At 34.1% G+C, this 18,595-nt stretch overlaps 1 protein-coding gene and 1 non-coding gene across 2 annotated transcripts; one reads left to right on the top strand and one right to left on the bottom strand.

Moving 5' to 3' along the window:
* The first annotated feature begins 10,461 nt into the window (after window positions 1–10,461).
* Window positions 10,462–10,534, top strand: TRNAK-CUU (transfer RNA lysine (anticodon CUU)). The gene has a single exon. It is a non-coding gene; the product is annotated as a tRNA-Lys (tRNA).
* A 234-nt stretch (window positions 10,535–10,768) lies between these two features.
* Window positions 10,769–17,353, bottom strand: LOC107485425 (uncharacterized). Its single transcript, XM_016105958.3, has 10 exons — window positions 16,988–17,353; window positions 16,435–16,540; window positions 15,479–15,539; window positions 15,084–15,376; window positions 14,492–14,631; window positions 12,627–12,701; window positions 12,315–12,405; window positions 11,726–11,929; window positions 11,595–11,639; window positions 10,769–11,167 (listed from the first exon to the last, which is right to left on the bottom strand). The coding sequence occupies exons 1-10, from the start codon at window positions 17,201–17,203 to the stop codon at window positions 11,088–11,090; spliced, it is 1,311 nt and encodes a 436-aa protein (XP_015961444.1). The 5' UTR covers window positions 17,204–17,353; the 3' UTR covers window positions 10,769–11,087.
* Between the last annotated feature and the right edge of the window lie 1,242 nt (window positions 17,354–18,595).

Below are 18,595 nucleotides of genomic sequence, written 5' to 3'. Positions count from 1 at the left end.
TATGAAAAAAAAAGCCAAACTCATAATTATGCATGATAATCCCTAAAGCATTCAAACTAAACCCAAAATTAGCAACGTTGAATTATAAACCAAACTCTTTCAGTGCAGTGTAACATCAATTCAAAAAAAAAAGATGCTAACACTCTAACTCCCCAAAACGAATTAAACAATACACAATCTCACTAATTTTGTAGTTGAAGAATCCATTACTTACCTCGAAAGCTTGCACCAGAAAATTCTGTCAATATCGTCAGGCAATTCGTTAGTGATGCCGTCTGAAGCATCACCTGGAGCTTTGTCAGCAACAGTATGAACTCAGCTCTACAACCAAGTAGAACATTGTGGGTTTGTCTTCTTTAGAGAGAAGAGAAAAAGATTCTTGGGTATTCTGTAATTAGGAAAAAGGCAATGCGGGGTTAAATGGAAACTCACATCATGCACTTAACGAACCGTTCCAATTCTAATTAAAATGACGACGTTTTTGTTTGAGAGAAATTGATAGATTGACTCTGTCCATTCTTTACTTGCCAACTTGGCACTTAATGAACACCTGATGGTTTGCTTTTAACGGTGGAACCTATGGAAGGGCCGTCATGTCTAACTGTATACGGGGATAGGGGTTAAGACGTACTTTTTTTGGATAAGGATTGCCTTGTCCTTCAAAAAAATTGATAGGAATTGAATTGGGTATTTACTCAATGTAAAATGATAATAAAAGGCACGTCTAAAACTTATAATGTAAGGGAACTAAGTTTGAAGCTTTAATTTGAAGTATAACAAAATTTTGACCGAATTATTTGCACATTTGATCTAACTAATGAATTGAACTAGATGTTTGGTTGAACCAATAAATTTGATTTGGATTTCACAAACCACAAATATAATGATAAGCACAATAATTTAGTGAAATGTTCCTTGATAGATCGCGAGAAATTAATTCCATGTAAATACTAAATAGTATGTTTTAATGGATTTTTTTTTTACTTAGAATTATTTTAATTTACATCTTGAATTTAATATTTTATACTTCAGGTTGGGCCTAAATTGATTGGAGTGACGCATTTGACAATCTTAATAACTAAAACTGAAATTCATATCTAAGTAAAATAGTTTGCAATTTTGGCCTAGATCAAATGATAAATTGATTATTCTCAAAAGGGGTAAATATGGTTTTGGTCCCTAAAGTTAAGCACCAGAATCGAAACCGTCCCTCATCTAATTTTTTATTTACAATTGTCCTTAATGTTGCATTTCTATTTAACATTGTCCTTTCTAATAAAAAAAATTTTAATGACGAATCTACCCTTTTCAACGTTAGTGTTTCGCGCGAAACACTTGATGTCTTCAATTGGATGAAAACCCTGAACGTTTATTACAACACCCTTTATTCACAACGCTTCGTAAACCAAACCGATTACATTGTGCCCTAACCTAGAATCGGAAAGGACCGAAGATGTTGATGGACTGAAACTGAAGAGAGGAGGCGAGATCGAGCAACTAGAAGGAAGGGACGTGAAGAGTCGCTCAAGCAGAACTGATAGGGTTTGCGTAGGTATGATTTTCCTCCTTCTTTTGACTATGGTAGCTCTCCTTGCAGTGGTTAGTTTCCAGTTAGATGGTTTAGGTTTTGGTGGTCTGTTTATGGTTGAAATGAGGCCATGTGTGTGGAGACTAGGGATTAGCATCGCTATGAAATAGGAAGGTCTGTGTGTTTCATCTTTTAAATTAATTTCTTTGTGTTGTTGTATTCTGATTCAGGGTGTTGTAGAAGACAATGGGTTATTTTAAAGTGAAGGTCTACCATGGAGGATGGTTTACTTATAAGAACGGTCCATTACAGTATATGGGAGGAGAAACAACAATGATAGAAGAGATTGATGGTGATCGGTGGTCTGTATTTAAAGCCTATACTAAGCTAAAGTAATTTGGTTACGTGGAGGAGAAAATCCTATCGTTGTGGTTCAAGGATCCAACACATGAAGACATGGAGAAAAATATGAAATTGTTTAAAAGTGATGCAGATTCCATTGCCATTTGTAGAATAGTAGAGTTGAGAGACTTTGTAGAGTTGTATGTTGTCCACAAGGTTGAAGAAGAAGAGGTGTTTCCTGCTGCTAGCTATATTGATGTTGGGGAGAAAGATGGGATGGGTGACATTAGTGAGGGGCAAGAGCTGGTTTCGTATGGTGGAGTAGATGAGGGGCGAAACCAATCTAAACCAGTTGCTGCTGACTTTGGGGCAGAGGACAACAATGAAGTTGAGTATGGTAATTCTAGTGACAGTGACAGTCTCGATTCAGAGTATAAACCATCTGGAGAAGAGAACGACAGTGAAGATGATCTGCACTTTACTGATAGTGATGATGACCTTGATCCTGAGGTAAGTGGGTTTCAAGATGTGAATGTCATGAGTAAAAAACGCATGGATGTAAAAAAGAATGCTGTAGCAAATGAGGACTTTGAAGATGATGAGGGAGGAAACAGTGATGACTTAGATTTCGATCACGAGGTTGGGGCTAAAGGGTCTAATTCAGAGCATCAGGGTGTGAGGTTTCCAGTTCACAAGGCTCAAAAATATATGAATGAATACAAATGGGAAGTTGGCACAGTGTATGCATCTCGGGAGGAGTTCAAGTACACTGTGACTGCTTATGCTGTGCATACCGCAAGGGCAATCAGGTTAAGGAAGTGTGATTTGAAGAGGGTTAGGGCTGTTTGTTCCGATGATTGTCCTTTTTGGGTGTATGCTGCAAAAATCAGAGATGAGGAAACTTGGCAGCTACGCAGCATGAACTTGACTCACACATGTACACAAACACACAGGGTGGGAATTTTACACTTGAAATGGCTCGGCAAGGCGTTTAAGAAGAAGGTTGAAGCAAATCCCAAGGTGAAGATAAGGGATTTGGTTTCAAAGGCACAAAAAAGTGGAACTTGACTGTCACTAAGTCATTGGCAAGTAAGACGAAGCAGATTGCACAGGATGAAATTCGGGGAACCTTCCAAGAGCAATATAAAAGGATTTATGACTATGGACAGGAGCTCATGAGGGCATATCCAGGATCCTCTATTCGCATACAAGTGCAGAGGTCTCCAAATCTTGATAATGAAGCACCAGCATCATCCATGACCAATTATTGCATCTTTCAGAGGATCTATGTGTGCTTGAAAGCATGCAAGCAGAGCTTCCAGCATTGCAGGTCCTTCATTGGTCTAGATGGCTGCTTTTTGAAGACACCCCAGGGAGGACGATTGCTCACTGCAATTGGTTGGGATCCGAATGATCAAATGCTGCCGATTGCATATGCGGTTGTGGAGGCCGAGACAAAGGACTCATGGACTTGGTTTCTAAGTCATCTTGCATCTGATGTTGGGCTTGAGAATATGGGAAGATCTACCTTCATGTTTGACCAACAGAAAGTAAGCATACTTCACTTCATTTACAACATGAATTATAACAACTCAATTCTCCCTAACTACAAGCTCCTTGATTTCATGAGTGCAAGGTTTGTTGCCAGCATATGATGAGGTTATACCAGGAGTGGACAATCGGTTCTGTGTGAGACACTTGTACAGCAACTTTAGGAAAAGATTTTCAGGGTTACAATTGAAGAAACTGATGTGGAAGTGTGCTAAGGCGACTCACTGGAAGGATTGGGAGAGGCACATGGCCGAGTTGAAAGCTGTGAATCAGGAAGCCTATAGGTACCTAAATGCTATCCCTCTTAGGTATTGGTCTAGATCTAGGTTCATCTATAACTCCAAAGTAGATACACTGGTTAATAACATGTCTGAGAGCTTTAATTCTGCCATAGTTGATGCTAGAGAAAAGCCTATAGTTTCGATGTTAGAGGAGATCAGGGTTAAACTAATGACTAGGTGGGCAGAAAATAGGGAACTTGCACATAATTATTCAAGGACAATCTTACCTAGGATTAGATTCAGGTTGCAGAAGAGATCTAGGTCAGCTGGGGAGTGGCAGCCATACTGGTCTGCAGCTCAGAAGTATGAAGTTGTGAATGGTTTAGACAAGTTTGCTGTAGACTTAGGCTCCTATGAAAGTTCATGTAGAATGTGGCAGATGAATAGCATACCTTGTGTTCATGCTGTTAGTTGCATCAAGTTCAAAGGACTTGAATTAGAACCTTTTGTGGATGGCTGTTATAAGAAAGAAGCATACATGAGGTGCTATGAGTCAATCATACAGCCCTTAAATAGAGTAGATCTGTGGGAGAGAACAGCACATCCTGATGTTATGCCTCTCCCCTATCGAAGGCCTAGTCACAGGACAGTGAAAAAGAGGAGAGCAGCTGCTGGAGATGAAGAACAGAGAAGCCGCACTCACTTATCAAGGAAGGAAGAGAAACAAATGTGCTCTATATGTGGATCTGTTGGACACAACAAAAGCAGATGCCCTAAACCTATTGAGGACTTGGTATGATTTTTTATTTATGTTCCTTCTATTCTTTGGTCTGTCATAAACATAATATTGTTATGGTAAATTTGTATATGTTTGTGTGGCCCAGCAGTCAAAGAACAAAGGAAAGCAGCAGAAGGGAAGCACCAAATCAAACCCTCTAGCTACCAAGGGAGGAAGGAAGACTGCCTCTTCCCAGCCCATTCCCAAGCTATCTGTCAAGAGGAAAGCTGTTTCAGCAACACAACCACCATCTTCAGCCCAATCCAACAATGCAGCACAGCCAAAAAGGCCTAGAGGCAGGCCTAAGGGAGCTACTAAGCCCAACTGCTCAATCCAACATGATCCACAGCCCAACAAGGTTGCCAGCCCAGCAAGTTCAGCACCTCTTTCATCCTCATCACAGTCAACCACCAGAACTCTTCCTTCATCTCAGCCTACCCTTGCCACATCTTCAAGCCAACCTGTTGGTCACTTCTCTGCCAGGCTTTCTGGAGCACCTCACATTTCTCCAAAGAAACGGAAGTTAATAGCAAAGTTGCCTCCAAAGAAATGGGAATTGCTTTAGGAAAATGGAAAACTTAGCATCATATTGTCATGATTGTATTTTGTGCATGTTGGCTTATTTTGAGTTATGTTTGTGTTAACTTTCTGGTAAGGTCAGTGTGACTTGTTAGCTACTTTTTGTTGGTGATATTTTGCCTATGAGCATCTATGTGTTGTACTTAATTGCTGGATTGGACCAACCAACCCTATTGTGATTACCTCTGGATGTGAAACACTTTTTATTATGTATGTTACTATGACATTTACCATATTGAGTTAAGCTTGTCTTTGTTTCAAGTTTGTGATATTGTTATGGAATTATTTAGTAATGGAAACTAGGTATTTGCCAACCAGAAATTATACTCACATTTCAACAACCAACCATGCTTACATAATTATCATTTATACATGTTGAAAATCATTTCAACAAAACACATTTAGGGAAGTCACCTAATACTTTACCAACAAAACACATTTCAACAGAACACATTCAACAAAATCATTCCTAACACAATTTACCAACAACAACAGCATCATACCCAAACACCCTTTTCATACCAGGTTCAATGGAATTACACACTTAGGCCTAGACATATAAAAATTCTACAGCAGTAAATACAGGAACCCAACCCACCCAAAAAACCCTAACACAGCAACCACCATTAACTTCCACTCTGCCGCTTTCGTTCTTGATTTCAGGGAGGCAACTTTCCTCCTCATTCTTGCAATTTCTGGGTTTTTCACCTCTGTCTCTGGCTCTGCCCAACGAAAGAAGTTGCAGCCTTCATGCACCTACACAGTATCATCGTCTTCACTCTCCAATCCTCAACCAAAATAACTCAATTCAGACGAAAAGAAAAAAACAAACCTCATAGTAAACACAGCCCCAGAATCTGCGACAATAGTTCTCCTTCGTCCCCGACGTTCGCAGCACCGGCCTTTCACCATGGGAACAAAGCAGCAACCTACCATGCGAGGAAGATTTTCTTCGAGATGAGACTGAGCTTTCGGCAGCCATGGCGTTCTCCCTCCACGAGGTCCGCGACGGTGGTATCTGCAACAGTGGGAGATTCAAACCACTTTGCCCTTTTTTTATCCCGTTTAGATATATATTTATAATGCTTTTCCTTTTTATATTAAACTGTTGTGATAACTACCCTAATGATGGAAAGGGCATTTATGTCCGAAAAAAATAGAAATGACGATGTTAAATAGAAATGCAACATTAAGGACGATTGTAAATAAAAAATTAGATGAGGGACGGTTTCGATTCTGGCGCTCAACTTTAGGGACCAAAACCATACTTATCCCTTCTCAAAATGATATACTTAGATTTAATTCCAGCTAAGACTGGGTTGTAATTTAAAAACTTTATAACGTATGTCAGTGGGTGTGTGAATAAGGTACTCATTAAAAAAATATAAGATATTAGTTTGTGTAGAGTATATTTTAAAGAATTTTAAAAGTATTTTTAATATTTAATTTGATTCAATTTTATTCTTAACATTTAAAATAAATTTTAATTTTATTTTTAGTATCAATTTTTTAACCATCAACATCAAATTATTTTTTTACCAATTTTATCCTTTTTTATATATTATTTTTTCAATAGTCGAACACTCTTCTGTCTTTCTCTACTCCTCTCCCCATCATACTAAAGTACCACCTTACCATCATCTTATCCTATCCCTTCAACCATGGTTACTATTGTCAAAACTATATCAACATCCCATAAAAAACTCACTTTTCTATTTCACTTCTACTATTCTCTCTTTCTTCTCCTCCTCTTTTTCCATTATTTTCTCTCCTTTTTTTCTTTAATTTGTTTCTATTAATCTACCTTTCTTTAATATTGTCTATCATCATCTCTCACTTCCACGTTGTCTCTCCTTCGTCCTATCTAGCGAGTATTTTCTCTGCATTAATTGAACTCAAGACTCTGAACTCTTTGTTCATAATAGTTGTAATATACTTGAACAAATATATAATTATTCTCAGACATGTTTGATTGATATGTGACTTGCTGCTTGAGATAAGACCAAAAAAATGACCAAAGCTCCTTTATATTTTTTTCGATCATAGCAAATGCAATATGCAATATATTTGAATTGTCATCTTAGATGATAGTCATAAGCAGAGTGCCTCCGTATTTAGCATATAAGTGAATGCCATCAGTGGAGATAAGTTGTTTGCAATGCATAAAAGCCTCTACACAAGGAGAAAACATCTAGAACACCCGATGGAACATGGCGCTATCATCATCACCACACTAAGATTATGTTACAAGTTACACCCAACCTAAATCACCATAATTGTTAGAATATATCAATATTTAATTAAGCATAAATAACTAAAGGCAATGTAATGAATCTTACGATGTAAGTACATCTGCATTGTGAATAACCACCTAGAAAGCTTACTGTATGATTCCTCCCAATCTCTATATATCTTGGCAATGACTTTGATTTGCAAGCCAAATCTTTGTATACGATGTTTTGTAACAAAAGTAATTCTCAACAGATTCTTGTAGAACTCTTATCTGATCGTTGGATCTGCTTTGACCATTGTGAATATGTGTTGAGCTGTCACATTTGAGTCTAACTGCAATAAGTACTGTGTATGCTTCATTGACAACTCAACCTAAATTTAGTACACTATACAACATACTTAAAATAGTCACTCTCAAATATCTTATACTCTAGAGCCCTCCTAACGTTATACATCTTGACTGCCATAATAACCTTTTACTTATTTTCAAACTATTGCCCAATCTCAAACTCATTGGTCGGATCATCCTCGGGACCTCCTTTATCAAAAGAACAATCTTTATTCATTGTATTGAAATTCAACGTAAAAAAGTGAGTATGATGATCATATGATCGAAAAATAGTAGGTTGTGTCAGCAAAAATTGTGAATCTCTAAAATAGTTTATCTCTTCCTCCTCATCATCATATATATCCATAAGTTCAATCTCTACTTTTTCTCCATCAGATATAGGGTTAACTTTATATGGATCTGTCATTGAGTCTCTAATGGCATAACCTTCATAGCTTTCAAAATTTCTTTGCAATATCTCATTATTAAAATTTTTAGGGTTTGATCGTCCTCCCTTGACTACCCTCAAGGAGAATGTTTAAGTCAATTATCAACTTTTTAATATTTGTTCTAGTTACCCCACTTGAGGGGGTGTCATCACCAACATCCGAAGAAGCCCTACATAGGTCAACCAAAAATATAAATAACTTCAACAGATGGACATTTGAAAAACGATTGTACCAATTCTGATTAGACGTATGTCCTCATCATTACGTAATACCTATGTCAAACAAAAATTTATTAGAATAATAATAATATAATAAAATAACAATAAAAAATGTCATCTAAAATAATAAAATAATAAAAATAATTAAATACACACTATAAATAATAAGATAATATTTTTGTGAACAAAAGTATTGTCTACTTCTGTCGGATATCTATAATAAATCTTTTTCGTTCTCTTTATGTGTTGATCAATGATGTGCATTATAAAATTCTTTAAAATCATTAGACATCTCACTTTAACCGAAATGTATACAAAAATTGACCAAATAGAACTAATACAACATATCTATTTTGATCAATACTATTTTTCCATCATAAAAAATTTATGATAATGATATCCTAAACATTTTAAAGGGTAAGAATTAGAAGAAAGAAAAAGCAGAATGAGAGGTGAATGTATTTTTTGTAATGAGTGAAGCTTTACATTTAGGGCTGGCAATCTATACCTTACCTGCGGGTACTCAACCCGGACTAACTCGTTCAAGTAAGGTTGTCTACCTTACTCGCACTCCTAATATATTATATAATATATATGTAAAAGTTATATATGTAATGAAGAAAGTGAGTGTTGAACCCACAATTTTTTTTCTTATAAAAACTTGAAATAACTACTAAACTAGTTGATGATCATATTATTTGTAATTTTATATTAGATTTCTTTAAGATTTTATTATTTTTAATTTTAGTTTGAACTTAATTTTTTATTTTCTATTTTATTAATATGTATGAAATTTGGAATGGTTGAATTTTATATTTGCTTAAAATTTTTTATTTTTCTGCAGGTAGGATCGGGTAGGATAGGGTTTAGAATTTTAGAGTGTGGGTAGGATTAGGGTTGAGAAATTCTCAACCCGCGAATAGGATAAGGTAGAATTTTAAAAAAGTTGTCAATCCGTGAGTAGGATTAGGATAGAGTTCAAACCCTATCTATTGCCAGCCTATTTGCACTCACTAATATTTATAGGATGAATTTTTTATCGCTACATGGGCCAACTTCACCAAAAACATAGATGAACCTTGAGTTTAGAATGAAGTTTGCCGCTTGGCCAGGTAAATTTCATAAAATTTGCACAAGTTCACCGTTTACTTGGACGAACTTTTTTATAACTGGTCAATTTCACTGAAGTATTGGACGAACTTGATCAAAATGCCAAAGGTGGACTAAGCTGTTTCTGGGTCACTCAAGAGGATACGTACAAGGATGTATATGGTTACTCTTCTTAATATTGCTTCTACTATATGTCTATATCAAACAAATTATTAATTAATTAATTAAACAAAATAGAAATCCTGATTTGCCCTTTTTATTTTTATTTTTTAATCAAAGGAGAATATAAAAATATGCACATTAGTGATGATGCTTTTATATGTTCTCAAGATACAATGTCTTAAATACTTAAAGTAGGGGTGGCAAACGGGACTAAACTTGTTGGGCCGGCCTGCGTAATCCGTCAAAAAAGACGGGACAGACTGAAAAATTGAGACTGCTACATATCAAAAGTCCGCTCTAACTCGCACTGCTTAAACCGTGAGCTTTAGCGGACTTTTCTGCCGGACTTAAGATTTTTTTTAAGATGTTCTAATTTAGTATCTTGGAATATGTTCTACGTTTGATTGATTATGTTTTAAACTTGTATATGTTTTTATATATTTTGGACAATATTTATTTTATTTTGGACAATATTAGTTTTATTATTTTGTTTCAAAAAATTTGGTTTATGATTATATTTATTTCATATTTATAATTATAAAGACTTTAATGTTTGTGAATTTAGATATCATAATTTTTTTTATATCTTTAGAAATTATAAATTTATTAAAATAGTTGTGAAATTATATATATTATTTAATACTTAATAATAAATAAAAAACTTAAAAAAAGGAAGATTTGGCCGGCTTAGCCCGCCAATCCGCCAACCCACCAGCCCACCAAAAAGACGGACTTTTAGCGGAACGAGACGGACTTCCCTACTTGCCACCCCCAACTTAAAGTAATCACTCTTTTTATATAATGCAAATACTTTATGCGTAGCAACATCTTAGTTCTGCTATAACTATATATTAAACACAGCTTGAAATGCACGGTTAACATTTTCCTATCTTTATAGGTTGGGTAGTTGTTTACAGACACAATCATACAAATACAAAAAAAGAGGTTTTAAATATTATAATTGCCCGTCTAGCTCAGTTGGTAGAGCGCAAGGCTCTTAACCTTGTGGTCGTGGGTTCGAGCCCCACGGTGGGCGTAAATTTTGTCCCCTTTTTTTAAGGCTCTCTGAAGCGACTTCATAACCCCTTATCATTAAAAGGCTTAGTGCCCTAAAAAGTCATCTTCAATCTAACATTAGTCGACTACATATTTCGACTTGCCATAATCATTATGGTGCCAAATGAAGTTTGAAACCGGTTTCCTTACGTGTTTTAGCGTTTACTCTTACAATATTCCCGCATTTATGTTATCATCACTGACATCAGCCTCATTAGCAACCAACATTGTCTATGTTATATTCTCATTAGAAACAAAACCAGCAACATTGTCTATATGTACTATTAAATTTTGTGAGGTTCAAAGTCTATCAGAACTCTGCTGCTTATGTATTTCTGGCTCATCCTTTCATTTTTCTTCCAATTTTCCGTGGTACAAACCATGCAGCTTTAATCATTTTGTAAAGTGACAGAACCAAAGAGGAAGAGATCAAAGCTGAGAACTTTTTAAGCATTCACTAATATAAATCAGTCGTCAGTGGGTGCTTGGGCCTCCAAAATATTGCGATTAGCGCACTAGAAAAGCGGTCATATTCAGGAGAGTGATGGAGATGCCCACAACTTGACTTTCTTGTCGGTGCTGGCTGTTGCCAACACCAAGACTTGTTCTTTTCCTGGAAAAGGAGCAACAAAATTTTCAGATAACAAAGAAAATTCATGCTTGTTAAGCACACCATACAAGCAAGGCATGCAGACACACTTCTGTTTTTTCAAGACAAAAGAAGAATATCATTAGAATGAAGAAATGAATGCTTCAGGATGAGAGGATAAGAGATCCTCCTAACAATATCAAAAAAATAAGAATAAATAAAATTATCAAAGTACAGCTTTTCATATGCAGACAGACAATAACAATAAGCAAACACAAAATGTATTGTGGTACACTTCAAAAAAATATTCATTGTAAAGATACCAATGAAATTTTGTGTAGTCAACTAAACTGCTTAGACAATAAACTACCAAGACACAGATCTAGCTGAAAATTTGTCACATCAACTATGTTAAAAAATCAGACATGAAGAGTTAGATCAGCAGCTTTACCCATTGGAATACTTTTTGGTGCCCAGGAAATGCACGTAATATCACCTGGAAGTGAAAAAATTAAAATAAAAAATTACTAGATTTTTCAATTGCAAGTATAGAAGATCCCAAAATTTGATACACGGGCATACCATCATGGGCTTTATCAGCTGTATCCAAAACCTTTCCAGTCTCAACACATAACCACTGCAATGTCGAACCATGGGTTGCAGCCAAAATTTTTCCATCTGGCGAAATACTAAGGCGGTCATAGTGCAAAGTAGTACCAGCAGAATCATGAAGAGGAATTGGAAACACCTTTAGTGTCTTTGGATCCTCAGAGAGATGATAGCGAACTTCAAGTTACAGGGAAAAATATTAGGTGAGAATAATTCAATAAAACATCAAAGAATGCACAGTTTCCAAAAGAATGCTACTCACAGTAGAGGGAAGGACACCAGTAGCCAATCAAACAATATACACTCTTTTCAAACAATAGCCAAAACAAATAGTAACATAGAGAAAAGAAAACATGCCTACGATCAGCCATAGAATATTATTATCCAAGTATTACTTTGAATTTTTCGTTTAATAAAAGCATGACATATTTTTGTCTTGAACATTTAAACTATTTGCAAAGGTTACTGAGTTGAGTTGTTTTTTTTTTTTTCTTTTTCCCTTTTAGGAAAACTAAAGCAAATTTGACACATGGAAAATAATCAACTCTCAAATTTTGCTTACCATTGATATTCCATATTCTCATTGATCCATCCTTTGATGCTGTGATTATTTGCTCGGAGTTTGGGGAAAAGCATAACCAAGTTACTGCACTCTGACACAAAAGGAATAAACAAAATCATTGAGAATACCAAATCCAAAATAAAAGTAATCCATCAAAATATATGAAAATTAACATATAATATACCTCTTTGATAATGGAAAAATGAATCATCTAATGATATATATAATCTAAATTTTTTTTGTCCAGCAGATATAAATGGGAGCTTGATATAAATGTGAAATCAGTAAATCACCCGAAACTATATAATATACCTTATGCCCCTTGAGCTGCATAACATTTGCAACTTCTTTGGCAGATCCATCCTTTGCATACACAATCTCCCAGACCTACCACACGTCGTAAAAAAATCAAGTAAAGAAGATATCAACGATTCCAATGATAAGGAAGCAGTACAATTCTGATCTTTTTCAATCAGAAAATATAGCAAAAGGGTATGCATTATTATGCTAATGGTTCATTAAAAGGCTCCTTGGTACATCTAACAAATTGGTAGATGACTTTACATCAAGTATGAACTAAATTGTAAGTGATAACCTCACTTGGATAAATTTCAGAATATTAAAGCTCCATCTATGTCAATTCCAAAGAACAAACAGAATTAAGAAGTGGAACAGCAATGCATAGCATATTTAACTGATTTTGGCTTGCCAGTATTCTTCTTCAAAAGAAAAATTTATAGAAAGATGTCAGGTAAAAATGGTAGATCATAGAAAATATGTTGATCATTATCACTTAACAGCTTCACTTGGCATACTAGTACTACACTACTCCAATACTTTGCATTACTTAAGCTTCATATTCTAAAGTGATATTAAAGTTCCTATTAAACTTCAATATTTTATTTTGTCCCAAAACTTCCCCAAGCACAGCCTGAGGCATGATGTCTTGTGTCACAAGGATCAGTACTGGCTTCAAAATCCAGTTTCTGTTTCCTCCATCCTGCTCCCACTCATCCACCAACTGACTCACTATATGTCACCAAGTAATTTCCTACTTTTTGTTCATTCTCTTGCTTGAAAATATCTCCATACTCCCATCTTTTTCATTCCTTTATCTATGTCAAGTTTCTCTATAAATTCCATTCTCACTCACTGGCCACGACAGAGAATTGTTAGGTCCCAAAATTGAAACATTAACAAACATAAACACTAATAAATAATTAGACACCTTCATAAAATCTAACACAATCTTCATATATTTTTTATTTTTCAACCTAATCTTCACAAATTTCAACACAAATACATCTCTATCACATATTAGGTATGAACTTCTATCTATTTATATTATTTTTTTTGCGTTAATTTTGTATTTTTTCAGTAGATCTATTATGTTTGTTTGTTTTTTTCTGTTCTTTGAAACGGGAAGAGGTTGATGAAAACCAATCATAAATTTTTATGATACTTATATAAAATTTTAAAGTTAAAAAATAGAAGAATTTATTTATTATAGTTATGTTTATTATGAATTTTTTATTTTAACATTATTTTATTTTAAAATATTATATAAAATTTTAAAGAATTTGAAAAAAAAAAATTATTTTTTTGTTATAAACATGTTTATTATAATTTTTTCAACTTTTAAAAGCTGTTTTACCAAACACAATTATGGTGCTTGTACTTATTAAAAGCCATTTTTAATTTGATTTTACCAAACGTAAGTGTTACAGCTTTTAAAAAGCTTTCATAAGCTACTTTTAAAAAGCAAAAGTTTTACCAAACTAAGCCTTAAAATGCTAGAAGATATATAATAATCAGTTTACCAACTGCTCCACAGATCAAGGTTTATCACGTACCATAAACTTTGTATATATATATATAATATCAAAATGAAAGTAGCAACTTTTCCATGTTGCTTATTATCAATTTTTTCAATTGAATTGAAATAAATACAACAGGATACTTTTCAAGGAAAGCACAAATATATTAAGTACTACTGGGTGCAGCCTCATTGCATGGGCTAGGATAAGGACTAAAACTGGAATTCAACCCTAGTTAGTGCAGGAATAGAAGAGGAAACTTAAAGGCTACCACCTCCTACCTCCTATAGCATAACGCTGGTTAAATGCATGTGAGACACACAAAAAAAGATTAGAAACTCTGTAACTCACAGAATTTACCTTAACATCTGCAGTAAAGGCTGCAGCCGCAATAAAACGCCCATTGGGTGATATAGCAGCCATGTTATTTTTCAATTGATTAGTATCGACATGACCCAGATTCTTCCCAGTTCTTCCATGCCAAAGCATGATATCAGTCCCTACATCAGAAATTAAAATTTTGGACAGACTGTAGAAAGCAACCATCAAGCAGTATATATTGGTGTAAAGATAGGGTTGATATTTTCATTCAGCTAGATAAAGGCATAATAAAACAAAATACATTTGAATAATAAATAAAAGCATAAAACATGGTCTGTTTGAATCATAGAAACGTAAGATCATTTGTGGTACTGGTAGCTGAAAGCTGTACAGCAGTTTGCAGTCATATACAAAGGTCCAGCCGTTTAGACAAGCAAAGGCAAGACATATAGGAGCCCGTATTCTATTATAAATCCTTTTACCATAAAACCCAATTCTTTCTCAACAAGATATATTTAATTAACATTGACATTCCCTTTATAGTTGCTGAATACTATTAAATGAGAGCAATATATAAAGTATGACATAACATTTTGTCTATAATTCCAACATGGCATTACGCTAAAAATACCTTCTGAACATGAGGCAATAATTGTACTTCCATCGGCACTTCCATAACTTGCCTTGGCTCCAAACAAAGTTATTATAGCTCTTCTGTCATGAACTTTGTGATGTTCCCACTTAATTTCGGGGAGAGGAAGCTTTGTTTGTGTGTTGTTTTCAGAAGCTTTAGGTTTCTCTTCCCCATACATGTATAATGAACTACCAGAGAGTGTATGAGATGCCACAACAATGGAGGATGTATCACCAGAAAATGCAACAGCCATTGGATGACCTCCAGCAGGCAAATTGATTCTCATAAACCTGCACAAGAGTTAAAGGGGAAGAAAAAGATTAGGCAAATAGAGCATCAATAATATCAAGGTGACATGTAAACATACGAAGAGATTTTTGAAATTCACATACTTGAAACTTTTACTTGAAGCATCCTCCAACTTAAATATCCTTATTATTCCATCCGCACAAGCTGTTTGCAACAATAAAATATTGTAAGAACATAAGAAAAAGGTTCATATATTATGCTTAATAGCTCAAAAAAGTAGAAAAATAAAACAAAATTGATCATTAGAAAAATTAGAACAGTTAGGAATCCTAGATTATATTAAGGCAGTCCAATGCACAAGCATCCTGCATTAATACAAGGTCTGGGAAGCGGTCGTACCCAAAGGGTGTAATGTACGCAGCCTAGCCATTACACTAGTAGTTGTTTCCAAGGATTGAACCCGTGACCTTGAGGTCACACGGAATCAACTCAATCTTTGCTCTAGGGCTCCCCTTCAATCCTAGGTTATATTAACTAGAAAGAAAGTAGCCTACAACAGTGACGCATTATTTATAACTACATGTCAGCAAATGCGAGGTGACAACTAGGTATGTGAATATTGAGGCAAAAATATGTGTTGCAATATGTAATTTTAGGAGATTCTTTGTGTCATGGGCAGTTTGTCCGCAACTTCAAAGGTCTTATGGGATAAAAGCAGGTGGGTTTATGGCTACCCAGCTCATAATTTCGTTACACTTGACAAAATAAATAAATAAGTCAACAATGAGGTTTGGATGTGCATTTATTTGTCAACTTCTGTAGAGAAAGTGTTGAACTGGATTTTTTAATCAATCATTTCATAATCATAAATCATATCCACGAAAGCTTTGAGATTTATCTTCACGACTCTTCACTTGAACAATGTACATATATAAACAGAGCTAAAAAACATATTTTTTTTGCTACAGAAATTTTAAATCTAAAATTAAACTTGAACAAGGATCATGTATGAGCATCCATGAGAGTTGAGAAAATCTCCTTTAACTAGGTAGTAAACTACTGGCACAACTAAACAGATGTAAACAGAATATCCGAATACCTGTTGCCAGATTTTGCCCATCAGGGGAGAAGCATAACCCATTAACAGCATCACCATGGCCTTTCAGGGTGTTCAAATCCAATGGATGATGTCGCTTGGTTTGATCCTAATGTGACACAAACAGAAAAACTTAAATCCAGACCCCATAATTTCTAAACAAGTAAATTACTCAACTATCTCAATCACTACCCCAAATGATCAAAACAGTAAATACAACCACTAACATAACCCAATTTTTCTCAAACATATTAAACATTAATTTGATTTGTAATTTAGTTAGTTGCAACTTACAACTAACAACTACTTAACCGTACAAGTTGAAACTAGCTCAATAACTTTAACCATAATTAAACATTCAAACATCATTGCAAAAAAATAAGTGTAAGACATAATAATACATCATTGCAGACACATCCATGAGAGGGAAATGGATAATTTTTTTCACATCACTAAAGAAATGCATGCAATGCCAGAGGAACTAGAAAAGAGTGAAAGAATACATACTACATAAAATAAATCATTTTTAATCAATAAAAAAAGGGGGAAAAGGGACCTTATCGGAGTGGGAGTGGGATTTGGAGTGGGTTTTCTTGGAAGGAGGTGGGTGGGAGGGTTTGGAATGAGAGGAGGGGGGTTTGGGATTGATATTGGGATCGGCGAGGGATCGAAGCTCCGATTGGCGGTTACGGAAGTAAGTGTTGAAGAAGAGGAATGCAATGATTGCTCCCAGGATCACTGACAGTGCTACAATCGGCATAATTGGATCCATTTCTTCAGATTCTTTATTTGTGATGCGATGCGATGAAGAAGAAGAACTTGGGGATGGAAAGAGGAAGAACTGAAGCAGGGTTTGGGGATTAACCCGATAACCCGTCACACCATATGTGCCGTCAGGGGAATTCGCTGTCCGATTTAGATCGATTTTTGAGACAAAATTTAAACATAAAATATTATAGCACATTGTATAACACATTGTATAACAAATAATATAAAAATGTATAATAAATTGAGCATGTAAGTATAATTAATAGTGAATGCTATGGTATCTTTGATATTATGCCTAACTTATTAAAAAGGCAAATAGATAATATTTAATAAATTTTAAATATTTTACCTTTTACTTTAAACATTTTATATTTTACCTTTAAAAGTAAGTTAGGTAATTTAGGCACCATAGTAAAAGGCACCATAGAACTCACCTTTTATTGAATAATAAAATCTACTTAAAAAGCCACATCAAATTCTGCTTGTTAAAGGATAGGTATTCATCCTCAACCAATCATATTGCACGAATGCAATCCCTGGTTCAATTGAAAGAATGGAAATGTTAAATATTACAGAGTATTTTAATTATTATATCCTAAAGAAATTTAATTATTTAATAGTGTTGTTAGATTGTTCAGCAACTAATTATATATGTAACAACTAATTTGATGTTCCTCTTTTTTTTGTTTAGGTCCTTCAATTAAATGTTAGATATATTTATTTTATTTAATAAAATATTCTATTAATTTTAATATTTTTGTTACGGTTGAGACCTAATTACAAAATTTAATATAATATAAGATCAAATTTAAAAAAAAAGAAAGTATAAAGATCTATTTAAAAATTCGATAAAATTATAAAACCGACAAAATAATTAAACATTAAAAAAAATATAATTAAATAATTTCATAAAACATTTTATATTGTGGAGTGTATTAAAATTAAGAGAAAAGTTCACTCTTTTTTCTTAAGAGATGCTAAAATAATATTCTTTCTCTGTTATTTGTAAAATATACATTCTTCACTGTTATAACTTTTAAAAGATCTTCTCTTTAATTCATTTTAAATTTTTTATGTTGGCTAACGATAACTTTACTTAATTTTCAAAAAAAATATTTTTTTTATTAAATTTTGTTTATCAAAATATTTTATAACAAATTATTTTTTTATTGATTAAATTGTGTTTTTACTAAAATCTTTTTAAAAAAATTTTAATGATTAAATTTTCTTTTAAGATAACAAATTATTTTTTTAATGATCAAATTAATTTTTTCAAAAAAACACAAATGACATATTGACAGTCACCCTTCTTTCTAAACGTTGTCCTTAGAGGATCAATGCTTCTCCTTTTCTAGATGGATTTTTTTTAGATTTTTTTAAAATGTTTTAAAAAATA

This window comes from Arachis duranensis, chromosome 4 (assembly GCF_000817695.3).
Source record: "Arachis duranensis cultivar V14167 chromosome 4, aradu.V14167.gnm2.J7QH, whole genome shotgun sequence".
NCBI lineage: Eukaryota > Viridiplantae > Streptophyta > Magnoliopsida > Fabales > Fabaceae > Arachis > Arachis duranensis.
This window is presented reverse-complemented; position numbering and strand designations above follow the sequence as displayed.